Genomic DNA, 17,554 nt, shown 5'->3' with positions numbered 1-17,554 from the left:
CGGAAGGCACTCTGGTTCTGAGCACCAGGATGCAGGAAAATGTTGTCTCAGGACTGGAGGGCGGTAGCAGTGCCTTTGGTCCCTCTGTCCCATCTCCAGTCTCTCCAGGAGGTGAAGGCAGCCTTAGTCCCCGAAGAGGGGTGCAGGCATGGGGGTTGGGGTTTAGTCAGGGTGGCCCTGAACTGGGGGTGTGTGGTCAGGGTCCCTACTGCTCTGGTAACTAGGCTGGAGAGAAAGCCAAGGCTGGAAAAGTTGCCAGGGGGACATGGCCCTAGAAGGCTGGGGAATCAGAGCGACAGCCTCAGAGGCGTGGGCTGGGTGGGAGAGGATAAAAATGGAGCCGGGCACCTGCCCGCCTTGTGCCAGCCAACACTTTCCCTGCCCCTCCACTGGCCCACAGGCCACCAGCTGGCCCATTGTCCCCAGTGAGAAATCAGACACTGGAGGGGGGCTCCCATGTGGCAGGAGCTCACTCATGCAAGGCCGCCCGGTAGGGACTGCCAGGGGAGAGCCACCCCGTGCTGGGCCGGGCAAGGCGAGAAGGGGGGGTGGCAGAGAGAGGAGCCCTCACCGCACGGCAGTCAGGGCTCCTCCTGGGCCGTTGGCAGGGGGCAGCGCGTGGGGCCTGCGAACAGGAGATAAAGAGTTCAGGCAGAGGGTTTTCTCTCACTAACCGTGGATTTGTGTGTTTGTTCAGCTGGTGGCTCTGATAAGCCCCATTCTGCTAGATAAAAGCCAAGCAGCCATGAGGCGGGGCCTGGGGAGGGGTGTCCTAAAGGGGCCTGCCTTCTTCTGTCCCGAGGCCTGGGGTTATCCCCTCCCTTCCCTAGGGAGCCCAGACAGGGAAAGGAGTCAGGCGCTGGGGTGCCATGCTCCCTGATGTGCCAGCCTGGGGTGCAGCTCCTGATCCCCAGGCCCTGACCTGAGGGCACAGCTCCCCAGAGGGCGCATCGTTTAAGAAAGCTGGCCAGGCTGCCTCCCGCCTCTGGGTGGGGAGGGCATCTCCTTGCCCTCCCCAGGAGCCTGCCCGCCACAGTCCTAGTGGCCTCTCTGGGCCCTGCAGCCACTGACCGGGCTCCTGGCAGCCCCCTTCCCCTGTCTGCCCAAGGTGTGCCCCCCCAAGCTACCTGGGTGGACAAGGGCCTGCCCCCATCATGCCCCTTACTGTCCCGAGGACCCCGTCACCTCGTCGGGGCAGGGCTTTACTCGGTACACTGTCTGAGGGCCCTGGGCCTGCGGATGGCCCGTGGGGGAGACCTCAGCCACGTTGAGTGGGCCCTAGCCTCGGCCCTCCCTGTCCGGTGCACTTGGCATCGGCCAGGAGGGTGAAGGGGGTGCTGCCTGAGCGGGATGGTGGGGCCCCGGCCACAGCTGCCCCTGCTGCAGGGCTGGCTCTTGTGCCTCTGAGCCCGGGTCCAGATTTCTAGTGTCTCTGCCTTTTGTCCTGGAGCTGAGCTGAGCGTGCCGTGGGGCCGGCGGCGGTGGCATTGCGGGGATGCTGGCTGGGGCCGCCAGCCGTAAGATGGCTGCCAAGGGCTAAGATGGCTGCCAGCAGCGCCCGGAGCACCGCCCGCAGGCGCGTGGCGGCGGGCCGTGCCTGCGCCGCATCCTCGCTCCTGCTTTCTCCCTTGCATGGAGATAATAGTAATAGCAGCAGTAATGTTTCAGGGCAGTGTCCTGGTTTAGAAGGATTTCCTGTCTGTCGCGCTCTCCTGGAGCCCCATTTGTCTCTGCCTCTGCCGCTGGCCCACCTCCATCTCTTTGTCGGGTTCTCTCGTCTTTCTGTCCCTGGGCCGGGTGTGCGCATGCGTGCGGCTTTCTGTCTCCACCTGGCCATTTTGGAAGAGGCGGGACCCGTCTCGTTGAGTAGCCTCGTCCATTTCCTCCTACTCCGCTGTCTCTGGCCCGGAGGGCTCCGTGGGGACTGCGTTGGTCCTGGGACAGGTGCGGTCAGTAGCAGGGACCCCTCGGCAGCAAAGCCTTGACTGTGTGCCCCTCGCCGGGCTCTACGCGCAGGTGCTGCAGCTGTGCTCTTCCTGAGCTACGAATCTGGGAAAGGACGGCCCTGAGCGACATCAGGCTCAGGGCCCCGGTGCAAGGAGGCCCTCAGGTGGGCTGCCTCCTGCCTCAGCCCCTTTGCCTGCTCCCTCCTGCACCGGCTGGGGCTTGACTCAGACCCAGAGAGTCGGGAATGAGCTGAGGAGAGAGAGGAACAGGAAAACTCGCGTCCACAGAGAGGTTGCCCTCGCAGGAGCGTGGGGGGAAGTCCTGTGGGCTCGCTCCAGAGCAGAGTGCCACTAGCAAAGAAGTGGCCTGGCGTGGGATTCGCCACCCCTAAACACACCGCAGGGGTGCGTGCAGAGGGAGGTGTGGAAGGACACGCCCCAAACACAAGGGGGTAAGGGGCCCTGTTAGCACTTAGAAAGCTCCATTTTCTTGATTTGTGACTAGATTTATTACTATTGTTTTCTTTAGAATTAAAAAAAAAAAAAAGTGAAACGAGATAAAGGATGGGGAAAGTGGAGGCTGAAACCATCCTGGGGGCAGCCCGTTTTTTTTTCCCACCGGCCCCAGTGAGGCAGGAGGCCAGGAACTTGGTCGAGCCGCAGTAGGGCCTGGGCTCTGAAAAGGCTACTAACTCTTCTGCCCACCAGCCCCAGCACCCAGGGCTCTTCCTTCCTTCCCAAGTGGCTGCAGGGTCCCCCCACTTCTATCTCTCGGGCCCATGTCACTCTTCAGGAACCTCCTTGCTGGTCACTCCCCAACGTGAGCAGCTCAACTGTGAGGCCAGTGGAGGATGGACACCCTGGTGAGCCGGCTGATTGTGAGGTGGTGGGCGAGGGTGGTGGAGGCAGGGTTACTGCGAAGAGTCGGGCAAAGCCCTGGCCAGTACCAGGGCCCGGTTTTCTGAGGCCACCCCCTGTGGTCCCCCTGTGAGAAGCTGATTCTTTACCCAATGCCTGCCTTTCCCCTGCCCCACAACCTGCCCTGGCCCCCCTCTGCCACCCTCTCACCAGCTGTCATGCCCAGGCAAGCATTCTGGAGGTCCCCGTTGTGCCCCTGGCACACAAAGCTTTGAGGACCTGGGGGGCAGGGGCGGGGGGCTTTCCCAAGCTCAGCAAAATATTCACACACACACTCCACCCTGCCCCCAGCCCTCTGTGAGCTCCCACCGCACAATGGGCCCTTGTCTCGGGGCTCCCTCCGAGCAGCTGTGGCACTGGGGCATGAGACAGCCCAGACAGGCTGGCACAGAGCAGGCGACAGCGTCAAGGCAAACCTCCCCCCCCCCAGCCCCGTGTTGCCAGGCACTGCCCGTAAGCATAAAGGTGAGGTGGGGGTGGCGTGGGCAGACAGGAACGGCTCTAATTAATGAAGGGAGGGAAGGGGCTGCTCCTCTGGAGCTTGAGCTGGGTAGAGAATGGGGGGCCCTTGGGTCCATCCCAGCTGTGCAAAGAGACAGTCGCTGGCTTCTCTCCTGGGCGCCTCCTTGCCCTGACTCTCAGCCAGTGCGTTCACTCGTGGGCAACTTGCCCCCAGGGCACATCAGGCAGTGCTGGGAGACCGGATTTTTGGTTGTCACAACTGGGGTGCTACTGGCATCTAGTGGGGGGTGGAGGCTAGAGATGCTGCCAGACACCCTGCAGAACCCAGGATAGCCCCACCACCAGTTCCTTCTCTCCCTGGGCTCCTTGGGCTGCTCAGGGAGGGAAGGGGAGTGAAGGTGTTTATAAGGCTGGAGGGGCAGCGGCTTGCCTGGTGTTTGTGGAGCACTTTGGTTTTGACCCATCCCCACCCTTTGTGTCTCCTGCAGAATCCGGACAATCAGATAGTTCAAACCAGCAAGGAGATGCGGACATCAAACCACTGCCCAACGGTCAGTGCCCCCTGCCCCCTTGCCTATACCCAGCCTCCCTGGCCTGCTGTGCCCACCACATCCTCCCCACAGCCTTCTCTGCTCTCCCCGGCCAGGGCAGGCCTGCCCCTGCCATTCCCCTTCACTCGGCTGTTGAACTTGGGCTGCTATTCAGAGGGGGAGGGCACTCATCGGTAGCACACCCTAACTTCCAGGGAGCTCTGAGACCCCTGAGGGCCAGCCTGGGGCTGGGACATGGGGCATGGGATGGAGCAAGTTGAGGGTGGGGAGAGCCTTGGGGAAACAGGCAGACATCCCCTCCTGGCCTTGCCTCCACTCACTCACTTGCCCTTTTCCCTCCTCAGGGCACTTAAGTTTCCAGGACTGTTTTGTGACTTCCGGGGTCTGGAATGTGACGGAGCTGGTGAGAGTATCACAGAGTGAGTCCTTCCTTCTGGGCCAGGGCTGAGTCAGCAGGGATGGGGGTGAAGCGGTGGGACTTGGACCCCACGTAGCCCCCCACTGATGGGGTCTTGGTTGGGGAGGGGACAGACAGGTTTCCTGGGACACTCTCGGCCTCATTGGCACGGGGCTGGGTGGAATGGAGGCATCCAGAGAGCCCCACCTCTAACCTCCTTTGCTTTGGAGGAAAAAAAATCGTAACCAAGGACTCTTCCCAACAACCTCCAGCCAGGAGGAGGTTTCCTCAGCAGCCTTCACAGTGAACTCACCCCAGGGCTTCTGGGGAGCTGAGCATGGCAACGAAACAGGCGCCCACACTTTCCAAACCTCATCACACTCTCCCTTCTTCCCAGCTCCTGTTGCGACAGCATCAGGGCCCAACTTCTCGCTGGCAGACCTGGAGAGTCCCAGCTACTACAATATAAACCAGGTGACCCTGGGGCGGCGGTCCATCACCTCCCCTCCTTCCACCAGGTGAGCCCCGCACCCCGGCGTTCCCCCGGCCCCCCAGGCATCTCAGGCGCTTTGGGCAGCCGTACCACTGTGGCCTGGGTGCTTCAGAACGTCATCCTTTGTTGAGGGCACTGGCTCCAGAGCTGGGGCTCACTGTGTTCCCCAACCCCTGAGCTTCCTGCTTTGTGCTGACACAGGCACTCGGCCTTGGGGACACAAACTCAAACAAGGAATGGCTTTGCCTAGAAGGTGCTCCCTGTGGGCAGTGGAGAAGGCCCCTCTCTTGGGGATGCGACATTTGAGCCCAGGGGTCTGGTACAGGCATGGGGTGGATGTTCCAGGTAGAGAGAGCAGCCTTCAACCTGGCCAAGGCTGGGCGGGCTGGCGGGACTATCCCACGGAGGACTTCAGAGGCCAGAGGAGGGTGTTTAGGGCTTAAAATCCACTGACGGGTTTTAAGTAGAAGATGCTGGGGATATGTGTTCTAGAAAGTACTTCTGGAAGAAGCTAGAGGCTATCCCAGCAGGTCGGAGGGGAGGAGGGCCTGAGTCAGATGGGGGATTGGCCTGAGAGGGAGGGATGGAGTTGAGAGATATTTGGGAGGTAGATATAGTAGGCCCTGGTCAGGGCCAGTCACGCAGGGCAAGGTGGGATCCTGTCCCTTTTTAAAAAAACCTTGGACATTTTGGTTCATTGTGAGGTTTAGGCATTCATTTTGATATGTTAGAATATTGCATTAAAATGTTATGATGTTTTCATATTTAATCATATTTTAATATAAAATAACATAATATCACGATGACTGAGTTTTGTGTCACCCCCTGGCGTTCTTGTCCCTGGCCAGTGCCTCGCACACCTCGCCCTAGCTGTGGGAGCTGATGGGAAGTAGAAGGTGGGGCTGAGGAAGCAGCTGAGGGTTTTGCCCACTTCTTTGATTTGGGCAGCTTGGGTAGATGATGGATGGTATTGTGACTGAGAAGGGGCTCAAGGAGGAGGAGTGGGTGGGCTGGGCCCAAGGGGCTCTCGGCCTGGCCTTGGGGGGTGGGCACACAGCGAGTGCCCTGAAGCCCTGCCGACAGCGGGCCCCCACTCCCCACGCGGAAGACTGTCAGTGCAGGCTTCCTCGGCCTGAGTACCGGTACCTCAGCTCGTCCTTGGCCCACCTGACCCCTTTCCTCCTTCCCCAGCACCACCAAGCGCCCCAAGTCCATCGATGACAGCGAGATGGAGAGCCCTGTCGACGACGTCTTCTATCCTGGCACAGGCCGCTCCCCAGCAGCTGGCAGCAGCCAGTCCAGCGGGTGGCCCAACGATGTGGATGCAGGTATGGGCGCCACGAGGCCCGACCTGGAGCAGGGGCAGCATGGAGCCTCCTCTTCCCCTCAGTTTACCTGGCAAACCTCCCACCGTTCCTCCTGCTGTTGGTGGCACTGCCTGTCTTTTCACCTCCTGATCTTCCAGAGGAGGGCGGACCAGGAGAGCAGAGGCGAGCAGCTGGGTTGTTCCTGAGTGGGCAGTAGGGCCCACAGATGTGGCAGAAGGAAAGCAGAGGCCCCGACACTGAGCCTCTGGTGCCCTGCAGGGGGGCGTGGCCTCCTCCTCAGAGCCCCCTCATCCTCCTTCTCTTGGGATTTCTTTAGAGAGGTTGCCCCAGTTCTGCGGTCTTCATGGTTTTTTAAAGCCATTTCTCAAACTGGGCTGTCTTGACATTTGGGGCCGCGGTATTCTCTGTAGCGGGGCCATTTTGTGCCCTGTAGGGTGTCGAGCAGCGGCCCTGACCTCCACCCACTAGATGCCAGTAGCAAACCTCCTCGCCAGGTGTGATGACCGAACATGTCTCCGGGCATTGCTGAATGTCCCCTGGGAGGGGACAGGACCTTCCTAGGTTGAGGACCGCTGGTCGAAAGGGCCCACCTTCACAGAGAGGAGCAGAGCCTGGTAAAGAGGGAGCAGAATTGTTTCCAGGCCTCCCAGTCCTCTCTAACCACACCCTTGCTGGTGAATACGCCCGCCTTCACCTCCAGTCTTGACAGGAGGTGTGGGCACACCTGGAGAGCCCAGGTGGGATAGAGGGGGGCTGTGTGCGTGATGTATTGCACAGGTGTGTATAAGGAGGCTGCCTGCAGGACGCTTGTGCCGGACACATTGTTGGTGCAGCCTGTGTGTGTCCTCAGGGTATGGGTGTCTTGGGACCAGGTAGTGCAGACCTCTGCGTACGGGATGCGCATGAGGTGTGTCTGCGTCGGTCAGGCCTGGGGACAGGGGCCTTGTTCTCTGACGCAGGAAGATGAGGGTCTACCTGATGGTGTTTTGCCTGGTATTTTCCAGATGTCCCCCTACTGGGAAGGGCCAGGTGGATGGGCAGGGGCCAGGGCTGGGGGAGAAGCAAGACTAAAGGGCAAGGGGGTGCTTCTGCTTTCCTGCTGCCCCAGACGCAACCTCTGGCTTCTGCTCTCAGCAACCTGGGAGGAAGAGAGGACTCACCTCCAGGCCTTGGGCTGAGGGAGAGGGTTAGACCACCAGCAAGGTTCACCTGTGCCGGACAGCGCTCCGGCACGGCTCTGGGTGCCCCTCCCAGGGTGCGGTGGCCAGCGGGGGCCCGGGCCAGCACAGCACAGATGCTTCCCTGGGGGGAACCTCTGGAGGTGCAGAAAGAAGGGGTTGAGAAGGCCCCGAAGACTCCCCAGCTAGGGCCTCCGTGAAGTGTTTCCTCCAGGACTGGTGTGCCTTGAGGGCCACGTCCACTGCTGGCTCCTGAGGCGTGGGCCCCCAGGTCCCTGTGCGCAGACCTGGTTCCCGAGGAGCCCTCCCCTCCGCGGTTCCCTGTCTCTCCTTTCTTGGCTGCCTGCTGTCGAGCCTGCCATTTCCGCTCCTTCCAGCAGCCTTGCCACGCACGGCCCCAGCATCCTCCTGCAGCACCCCCAGCCCCCTTGCCTTCCCCCCTTTTCCTCTGTACTCATCCCCTCCTCCCACCAACCCTGTGCTGTTTTCCTGTTCTGGGACAAATCACCAATTAAGCAGCCCAGCTGCAGGACTGGGAACAGCTGGGGAGGCACTGTGCGGCCATGGTGACAGCTGTGCACAGCTGGTGGAGGCGCTCCCCACACCGTGCCAGCTATCAGGTGGCACACAGCTGCTGCCAGATAACACCTCTGCTGGCGGCTGGGAGCTCACCCTTTCCCCGCCTCTTCCCTCTGTGGTTAAGACAGCTCTTATTTCTGTGTTCTGAAGTCTCCCCCCCAACCCCCCGCCACCCAACACACACACACACCCCACCCAAACCGATTCAACTTGTGTCCCAATGATGGCAGCTCTGGATATCTGCCCTGACTTCACCTTATCCCTCCCAGCCTGGGCACAGCCTCAAGGCTCAGCTGAGGACGGGAGACAACCTCACCTGGCGGACCTGGCCTGGGGGCCCTGCTTTGTATAGCATCTTGGATGTCATGCCCACTGGGCACAGAGATGACCTTGATTGGCAACATCAGGCTCTTAGAGGCAGAGCTCAAATGGGGTATTCTCTGTGTCCCTGTCTCCTGCTGAATGTCACCCCATCTCTGGTACCGGGAGCCGAGCGAAGCCCTGGAATTACCCATGCTCTGACAGTCCGGCCTTTGGGTCCCCTGACTGAGGGAGTCCTTTCCTGTCTAGCTGTAACCCCAGCACTCGCCCAGGCCCTCCAGCCTCCTCCCTGCTCTCTTGTCAGATGCTGTTTCTCCATGGTGGTCCTTCCCCAGGGCCAATGGCTGTGCTTTCCCTTCCCGTAAGGAGCTCTGGTTTCTTCCCATCAGAACCTCCCAGAGCCCAGGGCCTGCGCTGCGCAGGAGCTTAGTTCCCTGACCAGCGATCAAAACCGCGCCCTCACCCCCACCCCACCCCGCGTGGAAGCGCGGGAGTCCTAAACCACTGGACCGCCAGGGAAGTCCCTGGGCCGGCTCACTCTGAAGCTGCTCTCCCGGGCTCCTCCTGCACACCTTCCCTGCCCTCTGACCCTGCATCCCCCCTTTTACCCTGTTCCCCTTGAGCTCCTTATCTGCTTGTCAGGGGGCAAGACGGGCCCCCTTGCTCACTCCCTGCCCAGTGCACCGAAGGGCCTTATTTTCCTCTCCTGTCAGCAGCACCCACGGCAGGATGGTCTGCACACGGCCTGAGAAACAGAGCCACAGTCAGGCAAAGGAGGCAGGAGGGAGCCTGGTGGGGGAAGGGGCAGCCGGGAGGGGGCCGAGGAGAGAAGGAGTGAGCTGCTGGCTTCCCACCTTCCCCTGCTCCCTCCCCAGCCCAGCTAAACCTGCCCTGTGTTGCTGATTCCTCCCCCCAGGCCCGGCTTCTCTAAAGAAGTCAGGAAAGCTGGACTTCTGCAGTGCCCTCTCCTCTCAGGGCAGCTCCCCGCGCATGGCTTTCACTCACCACCCGCTGCCTGTGCTTGCTGGAGTCAGACCAGGTGAGAAATGGAGGGCCCGGAGGGGGGCAGTGGGGGTGGCAGAGGAGCCCAGATGGGCAACTGGCCAGGCAAAGGGGCCAGGGCCGACCCTGAGTGACAGCCCCAAGCTCTCTGAATGGGCCATGGTATGGCAGTGGGTGGGCATGGGAACGGGCCCTCCCTCCGCAGCAGCGCCTCCTCCAGACCCAGGCCAGCCCTTGGGCCTCCTCACCTTGTTCCCCAGCACTCTCCCACTTGCTTCTCACACCCCCTGTGTATGATGCATGCTTGTGCGCTGTGTGTGCGCGTGAGTGTGTGTGTGTGCTTGTGTGCGTGTGCAGGTGCTGTGTACATGCGTCGGATGCGTGTGTGCTCGTGTGTGTGCTGTGTGTGGCACAGGCCTGTCCTGAGGCTTCCTCCCACTTAGCCCTGACTGCAGAAGCCTCAGGCCCATTCCTGCCCAGTTCTCCTGTCCTCCCTCCAGCTGTGGGGGGGGGATAGCACAGGCTTCTCCCCCTGCCCTCCTTTCAGCTCTTCTCTCTCAGCTCCTCACAGAGCCCGGGGTCTGTTCTCCCAGCACCAGCCCAGGTTGGTGTGAGCGCAGGTTGAGAAGAGTACTCCTCGGAGCCCAGGCTCCCTTCTCGAGGCCTCCCTGCTCTTTTCCAGAAGTGAAGGGCTAGGCCCAGGGGAAGGTGGTACCTGGGCTGCTCTTCAGGGAAAGGAGCTGGCCCTGCTGCCTTGGGAGCTCTCTTGCTTCAGTCTCACGGAGAGAGTGCTTGGGGGCAGGATGCCTCCGTGTTCTGGGGGGGATGGAACCAGGCAGGAAGCTGTGGAGGTTGTCCTCACCCGGCTGCTCTCTCACTTGCCTCTGCCCTCTCTTGGCACCTGTCTGGCAGAAAGAGGCCTGGAGTTTTTCTGAACACTGCCCCGTGTCCACCCGCTGTCTCCTGGGCCCTCCTATAGGACCCGGAGAACACTGAGGTTTACCCTCCTGGCTTCTTCCTCAGGGCCTCCTGGCTGGGAGCCCAGAGGCAGCCAGCAGCGGGGCAGGGCGTGGTGGCCGCAAGGTGGGGGCGGGGAGCCCAGGCCCTCTGCACAGGCAGCGGGAGGGCAGCAGGCCCTGCTCGACTCAGCTTTTATGAACTCCAGAGAGAAGCCAAGTTTCTTCAGGCCCCTAATGAAACTGAGAGCAAGAGGGAGCTGATTGGAAACAGACAGGAGGGGGAGGACTTGGCCAGGGAAGAGCTGGGGCCTGCTCCAGGGTGGGAGTTGTGCGTTCGAGGACGTGTGTGCGAGCGATGGGGCTGAGCACAGAAGAATGTGGCCTGGGCAGCAGCAGCCAGGTGCACACCCACCCGCACGCAGGAGATGTGTGTGCGCACTGCAGGGGCCCCTCTTGCACTGGCGCAGGGCTGTGTGTTTATCTGGAGCCCCGCGGAACCGTCTGTCTCCTCATCAAGGCTCCCACCCAGGCCCTGGACCAGGGTGAGGTGAGTGAGGCACTCACCTCGGTGCAAAATGTCAGGGAGCCCCTAAAATCTCAGTCATCAAGATAAATTTTATTTTAATGCAATATTTCTAAAAATTAAAACTATTGCAAAAAATATACGATGAGCAAATATCAATATTTTAAATAAAAGATAGGACTGACCCTGTGCTTGCATGACCCTCACTTACCTCACCCTAACTCTGGCCCTGGTTCCAATCAGACTTTATTTACAAAGATAAGCAGCTGGTCTGTGGGCCCCGGTTTGCCAATTTGACTTTTTAAAATATTGCATTGAAATGTTATTTATCTTGATTTACTGAGTTACTTGGCGCCATCTTAACTTTCACACTAGCGGCCGGTGCCTTGCTCCCCTCACTCTGGTCCCTGCCCTGCTCCTGCCCGTTCTCTGGACCCAAAGTGCTCTGACAAGCAGTTCTCCTTGTCTTCAGTGCCCCCCCCCCCACTGCCTCCTAGGCCCTGACGATGCCCTTTTCTTCCTGCCACGTGCATGCAGGGAGCCCACGGGCCACAGCGTCAGCGCTGCACTTCCCCTCCACGTCCATCATCCAGCAGTCGAGCCCATACTTCACGCACCCGACCATCCGCTACCACCACCACCATGGGCAGGACTCGCTGAAGGAGTTTGTGCAGTTTGTGTGCTCGGATGGCTCGGGCCAGGCCACCGGACAGGTGAGTCCAGAGGACCCCACGAGCCCCTCTACAGCTCATCTTTGCGTCTGTCTGTCTGTCTCAGGGCTCACAGGGAGAGGGCCCAAAAGCCGGGAGCCCACCTGGGGCTGCAGCAGCAGAGAGCCGGTAGTGCCGAACACCTCGATCTTCTGGGTCTGGGAGTAGGGGTCCACGTATCGGGCCGGGGCCTGTTCGTCATGGTCCAGAGATGAGGGGGCAGTGGCTGGGCCCGCCTTGCTTGGGCTTTTTGCCCTCCTTGTGGTCTTTTCCTCTAGCAGGAGTGTACCCATGATCTGTCCAACCCGGGCCCAGGCCCCTTAGCTCCTAACACCCCTCTTAAACCTCAGGGCTGCAGGGATTTGGTAGGTTCTAGACCAAGCTTTCCCACTATTGACACTTGGGGTTCTTCATTCTCTGTTGTGTGGGGACGTCCTGTGCACTGTGGGGCATTGGGCAGCATCCCTGGCCCCCACCCACTCTGTGCCCGCAACACCGCCCCCTCCCCAGCTGTGTTGATCGTGAATGTCTCCAGATTTCAGTGTGCCCTGGGGGCATCACCATCCCCCAGTGAGAAGCCCTTAGTAGAGGGCAGGCCCAGTTCCACAGGGTCTTTCATGAGACTCCTGCTGGCAGGACTCTTAACAAGGGGTTCTCAGGTCAGTCATGGTTCTGGAGTGAAGTCTTCTGCTCCTCAGCCTGGGAGAGAGACTGGCTCCCCATGGAGCTCTGTGGCCCCACTGTCCTTCTCCATCCGCAAGCCCTGGGGCCTGGTCACTGATGAGCAGAAACGCAGAGCCACTCAGCAAAGGAATTATCCCGGACGGCAGTGGGCCAAAGGTGACCCTTCAATGGGACAGTGGTCCTTGTTTAGTCCCTGGGAGACCATTCCAGGTTGGGGCATGGTGGTCTCTAGACCTCTGGGAATGTTCTGGAACTCCAGCAGCATGCTGTGCTATATGAGAAGGCCCAGCTCCTTTCCCCACAGTTGGTCCAGCCTGGAACCCCACTGTGAGAGATCAGATGGGGAGGACACTCAAAGTGCCTTGGTAGGGAAAGACATTTGGAAGCCCATGCCAGAGGCAGCCCAGGGAGAGCAGCGGCCCTCAGCTGCTCAGCCTAGTGATGTCTCAGGGCGCCCTGCGCAGTGCTGGTGTATGGATTTGGGGCAGGGCCGTGGCTCGGCCTCCTTGCTCTCGCTGTCTAGGACAGAAGCCAGTCTTCTTCCCTCCCTCCCGCTCTTCTTCCTCTTCCACTTTTCTCATCTTTTTTTCCCCTTTGCCCTGCAAGGGTTTCTTTTGCTGGCTGTGCAGCTCCTTAGCACACTCAGCGCTTTGCCCACCTCTCTGGACAAGCTCTGTCCACTTTCAGGGGCATGGAGGGAAAAGTGGACATGACTCCAACAGCTTCCGTGCTTCCTTCAGAGATGCTGGCAGAGTCTGCGGGAGCTACCAGCATGTGTCCCAGCCCCCAAGGGGCCTGGGGTCTGGAATATGGGTCAGAGAGGCCAGGAACCCTTCCGTGCCTGCTTCTCACCTAAGGACGCAGCTGGGGTTTGGAATCGAAATGAGAGCCACCTGGGGGACCGACTTAGCCCAAAGAACCGAAGCTAACCCACAGGACCCACAAGAGTGTGGGTCAGTCCATCCCTGGGCATCCTGATGGCCAGGTCTTGAGCCTCTCCCTTGGCTTGATCATTCAAGATCAAGGGCTCAGAAATTTCCTGGAGGTCCAGTGGTTAGGACTCCGTGCTTTCACGACCCAGGGCCCGGGTTCAGTCCCTGGTCGGGGAACTAAGATCCCGCGAGCTGTGTGGCGTGGCCAAAAAATAAATTAAAAAAAGATCAAGGGCTCACTTGGCCTAGACGGTTCTCTTCTCAAGGCAGGTGCTTGCTTGGAGTATACCGCAGACAAAATGCTACCGACAGGGGAGCAAACAGCCCCTCTGGTTAAACAGAGAGTCTAGTTCGGCTGGAGAGCAGTCTCTGTAGGTTTCCTCTTGTGGCCTGTTGTGCCCAAGAGTTGGGGGGTGGAGCTGGAATTCTGCAGTGAGTCTGCTCCATCGGGCCCAGTTTCTGAGAGGAGGCTAGAGATGGCACCACGCTATGGAGGAGGAGAGAGCCGGAGAGAGGCCCTGGGCTCTGCAGCTGACCTGGGGGCAGACAGTGGCGGTACAGGGCTGTACTGTGCTTGCTCCATGGCCACCTCCAGAGTAGTAGTTCTCAGTCTTAGCATGTATGAGAGTCACTTGGAGGCCTCACTAACACACAGGTAGCTGGGCCTCACCTAATTCTGATTCAGCAGTTCTGGTGTGGGACCGAGAATCTTCATTTCCCCCCAAGTTCCCAGGTGATGCTTCTTCTGGTCAGCGGACCCACTTTGAGAACCACTGATCTGGAGACTAGAGGAGTAAGTTCCTAATCTCCTTGAGAATCTGAAGTTACGGATCATCTTTGCAGAAAAATGTAGGCATACAGAATTTTACAGACAACTTGCAGAATGGTTCCCAGGCACCTCTTAGACCTCAGCATAAGGCCCCGATTGAGAAAACCACATCGGTAAAGGCCAAGATCAAATGGAGACACCACTTAGAGGACTTGCAAAGGGCAGAAAGAGGATACCCGGTTAGCTGTATTTCTGGCATAGAGAAGAGACCGCCAGGTGAGCACAATGGAGAAGTTGCAGGGCCTGATGGGAGAGTATGACTCTGGGAGGCAGAAAGCCTGGTACTAGCTCAGCCTTGACCACCAGTGCCAGAATGGCCAGGCCCACATCTTCATGTCAGATGAAAGTGAGGAGCTATCCCAGCCCCTAGGTTCCTTCTAAGATCTTAACTCACAAGGTCTTAAGGCACTGCAAAGTCACAAGACCTTGAGATTTTTAAAACCTCAACTTGTACCCCAACCAGAGCTGAGACATCCTAGCCTGGCTGGGACTTGCTTCTAGAAACTGAATGTTGTAAATCAGCAGGTTTCAATGTCTGGCCATATTGGGCTGGGATTTGCTTTATTGGATGGGATTAGTGATTTAGATCCTCCTAGGGAGAGACAGGCTCTGAGGAAGCAGAGGCTGCCCTATGGGAGCAAGGGCCGCCTGGAAAGCCCCCGTGTCCCAGCCGCCCTGGAGCCCAAGCTCAGGACAGCCCAGAGAGAAGAAGTGAGGCTGTGAATCTGTTGGGATCATTCCATTTCCTGCCCTGATGGAAGAATGAGATAGGAACAAGATAGACTGTGGACATGAGGGAAGGCAGTTTCCATTTGTATGTCAGAATCACCCCGCAGAGCCGGAAACCCTTGCCCTCTGGCCCGTGCTGTTGCTTGGAACTGAAAGGTCCATTTCCAAAATGACACCCAGCACAAAGGGTCTTCAGCCCAGGACGCCGATAAGCACTAGAAGCAGCCACTGCTTGCTTTTGTCACGGGCCTCTAAGTGGGCAGGAAAGATCAAGTCAAGGGAACCATTTGGAGGGACAGTGTCAGACCTAGGTGACTGGTCATTGGAGGTGAAGGATGGAGGGTGGGACAGCAGAAATTCAGAAGGGCGTGTCCTGCGCGGGTCACCCATGGGGCTCTCTATGGTTTTAAAGTGCAGCAGGATGGACTAGTTGATTCAACTCAGTCACTGGGACTTGAGTGCTACATGCTTGGGCCACACAGAGGTGACATTCCGCCTGCTTGTTGGGGAGCCTTGGAGGTAGTCTGCTGCAGAGGCTCCAGTGGAAGTCAGGAGTGTCCTGGAAGAACAAGAGAGAGAGAGATGGATGGTGATTCAGGAAATCTGGCTGGTCCCCATGCTGGGGATGGTGTTTTCTGAGCGGGCCTTGAAGGGTGTGAGAAAGGGTATTCTAGAACAGAGGGTTCTGCAGTTAGCAAGTGTGCAGCCCCGACTGCTTAGGCTGTGTTCTGGGAACCCCAGTAGGTCTACAATGGGAAGTACTCAGGGGGAGGGAGTGTAGGGGCATGAGTGGTGGAAGACCCCATCTGGGCTCTATCACGGCGGCCTTGCGTGCCTGGCCGGGGAGATGATGTTTTACGTCAGATGTAGTCATAGCTGTGGAAGGTTTTAGGGCATCGGAGAAGTCTGAACTCCTTTGGGTTTGGGAAGAGGGTTAATGAGTCTGTTGGAAAGAATCCGTAGGATCCTAGGAGTTAGACAGACATGACTATGAATTTCAGGCGTTTCCAATTACAGCCGGGTGACTTTTTGGCTAGACCACTTAATCATGAAGAGCCTCAGTATCCCCTGTGGTGAAAGGGGGAGAGTAGAGCTTCCCTTGCAGCGAGGTTTCTCAGCCACAGCACTGTTGATCTTTGGGCCAACGAGCCGTTGTCCTGGGGGCTGCCCTGTGTGTTGCAGGGGTTGAGCAGCAGCCTCTCAGCCTCCATCCCCAAGCTGTGCTAACCGGAACGTCTCCAGACACTGTCAATACCCAGAGCTGCCCCGAAGCAGGAACCACTGCCTTACGGGGTGGTTGGAGGATTGGACACAACCTGAGTGAAGTGCCTGGTACAGAGCCAGGTGCCAAGGGTGCTGAGCTGATGAGCACGCTGTCGGCAGAGGGGAGGCCCCCTGGGAGTCTCACTGTCATAGTGAAACCAGTAAGGACAGAAGGACGACCTAGCTGGAGACGTCTAGGGGTGGGCCCCACAGGGTCTGCCCTCCACCAGAAGGAGGAGCATAGGAACCTCCCAAGGTCCTAAGCCTGGGTGGCTGGGAGGGCAGAGGTTTGACCCACAGGAGAGGGACCAGTTTAGGATGAAAAGCTGTGGCCTGGCCCCCTTGAGCCCAGGCTGCAGGTGGTCATCGAGGGCACTGCCCAGAGCAGCAGGAGGTATGCAGTCCAGGGAAGCTGTGTCTGCAAGAGGCTGGGGACCTCTGCCCTTCCTTGTGGTTCCTACACCCCCTGAAGCCCAAAGGCTGATTGAACACAAGGCCACACATGGGGCCTGGAGGAGGGAATTGAAGTGTAAGGCACAAGAGGGAATAAAGGAGAATTAGTGGATCTGGTGACCAGACATCCCCAGCTTCTGAGGGAAAGCCACTCAGAGAACCTTGTGGGAACCAGAGCTGCCAGCAATGGATTTTCCTCTTGGGCTGTTCTGTAGCAGATAAGCCAGCACCCCACTGTCCTCAGGCTACCAGAGCCCAGGGCATGCTCCCTGGCAGCCCCCTGAGGCCATGACATGGGGCAGATGCTGGTGGGCCTGTGGTCCTTGGTTGGGTCAGCTGGACCTACCCCAGGGGCCCACGGAGGGGAGGCACGTATGTGTTTTAGGGGGGCACAGGAGGTAAGCTGGTACATCTTTCCTGCCATAGGAGAAGGTCTTCAAGAGCGTGAGAGTTCTGAGTGCAGCTGCTTGTACGGCTAGGTGGCATGTTTCGGTACCTAAAACCTGTTCCCTAAGAAATAACAAACCACCCGTCGGACATCCCCCTTCCTCCCTCCCACAACTTCAAAAGAGGACTACAAAAAAAAAAAAAAAAAAAAAAAAAAGAGAGAAACACCTGAGAGACCAAATAGAGGCCTCATGCCCTCACCAACCCTGTGCCCTGGAGGAGAGAATCCCATCCTGCATCATCTTCCGCCGGGAGCGCCCGCTCTCAGGAGCGAGCTGGCGTGGCCGCGCAGGGGAGCGTGTGTCTGTGTGTGATGTGCCTTCATGCGTCACTCTATTTATGTTGTTCGCAGCCCAACGGTAGCGGCCAGGGCAAAGTCCCGGGGTCATTTTTGCTACCACCGCCGCCTCCAGTGGCCAGACCTGTGCCCCTTCCTATGCCTGATTCCAAATCCACCAGCACTGCCCCAGACGGCGCCGCCTTGACTCCTCCATCACCTTGTAAGTGGACGATGAAACCGAAACCACAACGCCCAGCGTCCCCAGCCCATCCAAACAGTCTCCACTGCAAAAAGAAAAGCCCCCTCCCTCACTGCCAAAGCCCCCCAACCCAGAGTGCCACGGAGCCTCCCACCCGGACAAGAGCAGAGCTGAGCCCCCCAACCACGGCCTCCTGGGCCTTAGTTGCACCAGCCAGCACCCCACTAGCCCCCCTGCCCGCCCGCTGCTCCCAGCTGGGGCCCCTGGCCCAGGCCCCTCCGGGGGGCGGGAGAGGGAGCACAGTGGGGCACACAGGCCAGGGGTGCTGGCCAGGGGGGGAGGGGGGAGGGGAGGCACAGCCATGCCATCTT

At 59.1% G+C, this 17,554-nt stretch overlaps 1 protein-coding gene across 6 annotated transcripts in view; it reads left to right on the top strand.

Moving 5' to 3' along the window:
* Positions 1 to 17,554, top strand: part of NFIX (nuclear factor I X) — a 98,605-nt gene that overhangs the window by 70,332 nt on the left and 10,719 nt on the right. For 2 of the 6 annotated variants that reach the window (XM_082455237.1, XM_082455238.1), the window contains exons 3-9: positions 3,815 to 3,877; positions 4,222 to 4,296; positions 4,672 to 4,792; positions 5,959 to 6,095; positions 9,090 to 9,212; positions 11,195 to 11,370; positions 17,057 to 17,204. In XM_082455237.1, the coding sequence (XP_082311363.1) occupies positions 3,815 to 3,877; positions 4,222 to 4,296; positions 4,672 to 4,792; positions 5,959 to 6,095; positions 9,090 to 9,212; positions 11,195 to 11,370; positions 17,057 to 17,204 (843 nt within the window). The remainder of the gene's footprint in view (positions 1 to 3,814; positions 3,878 to 4,221; positions 4,297 to 4,671; positions 4,793 to 5,958; positions 6,096 to 9,089; positions 9,213 to 11,194; positions 11,371 to 17,056; positions 17,205 to 17,554) is intronic. The other 4 variants (XM_082455241.1, XM_082455240.1, XM_082455236.1 and 1 more) reach the window with 3 other exon arrangements.

This window comes from Balaenoptera physalus (assembly GCF_965194825.1).
Source record: "Balaenoptera physalus genome assembly, chromosome: 3".
Lineage (NCBI taxonomy): Eukaryota > Metazoa > Chordata > Mammalia > Artiodactyla > Balaenopteridae > Balaenoptera > Balaenoptera physalus.
The sequence above is the reverse complement of the archived record's forward strand: the minus strand, read 5'-3'. Positions and strand labels throughout refer to the sequence as shown.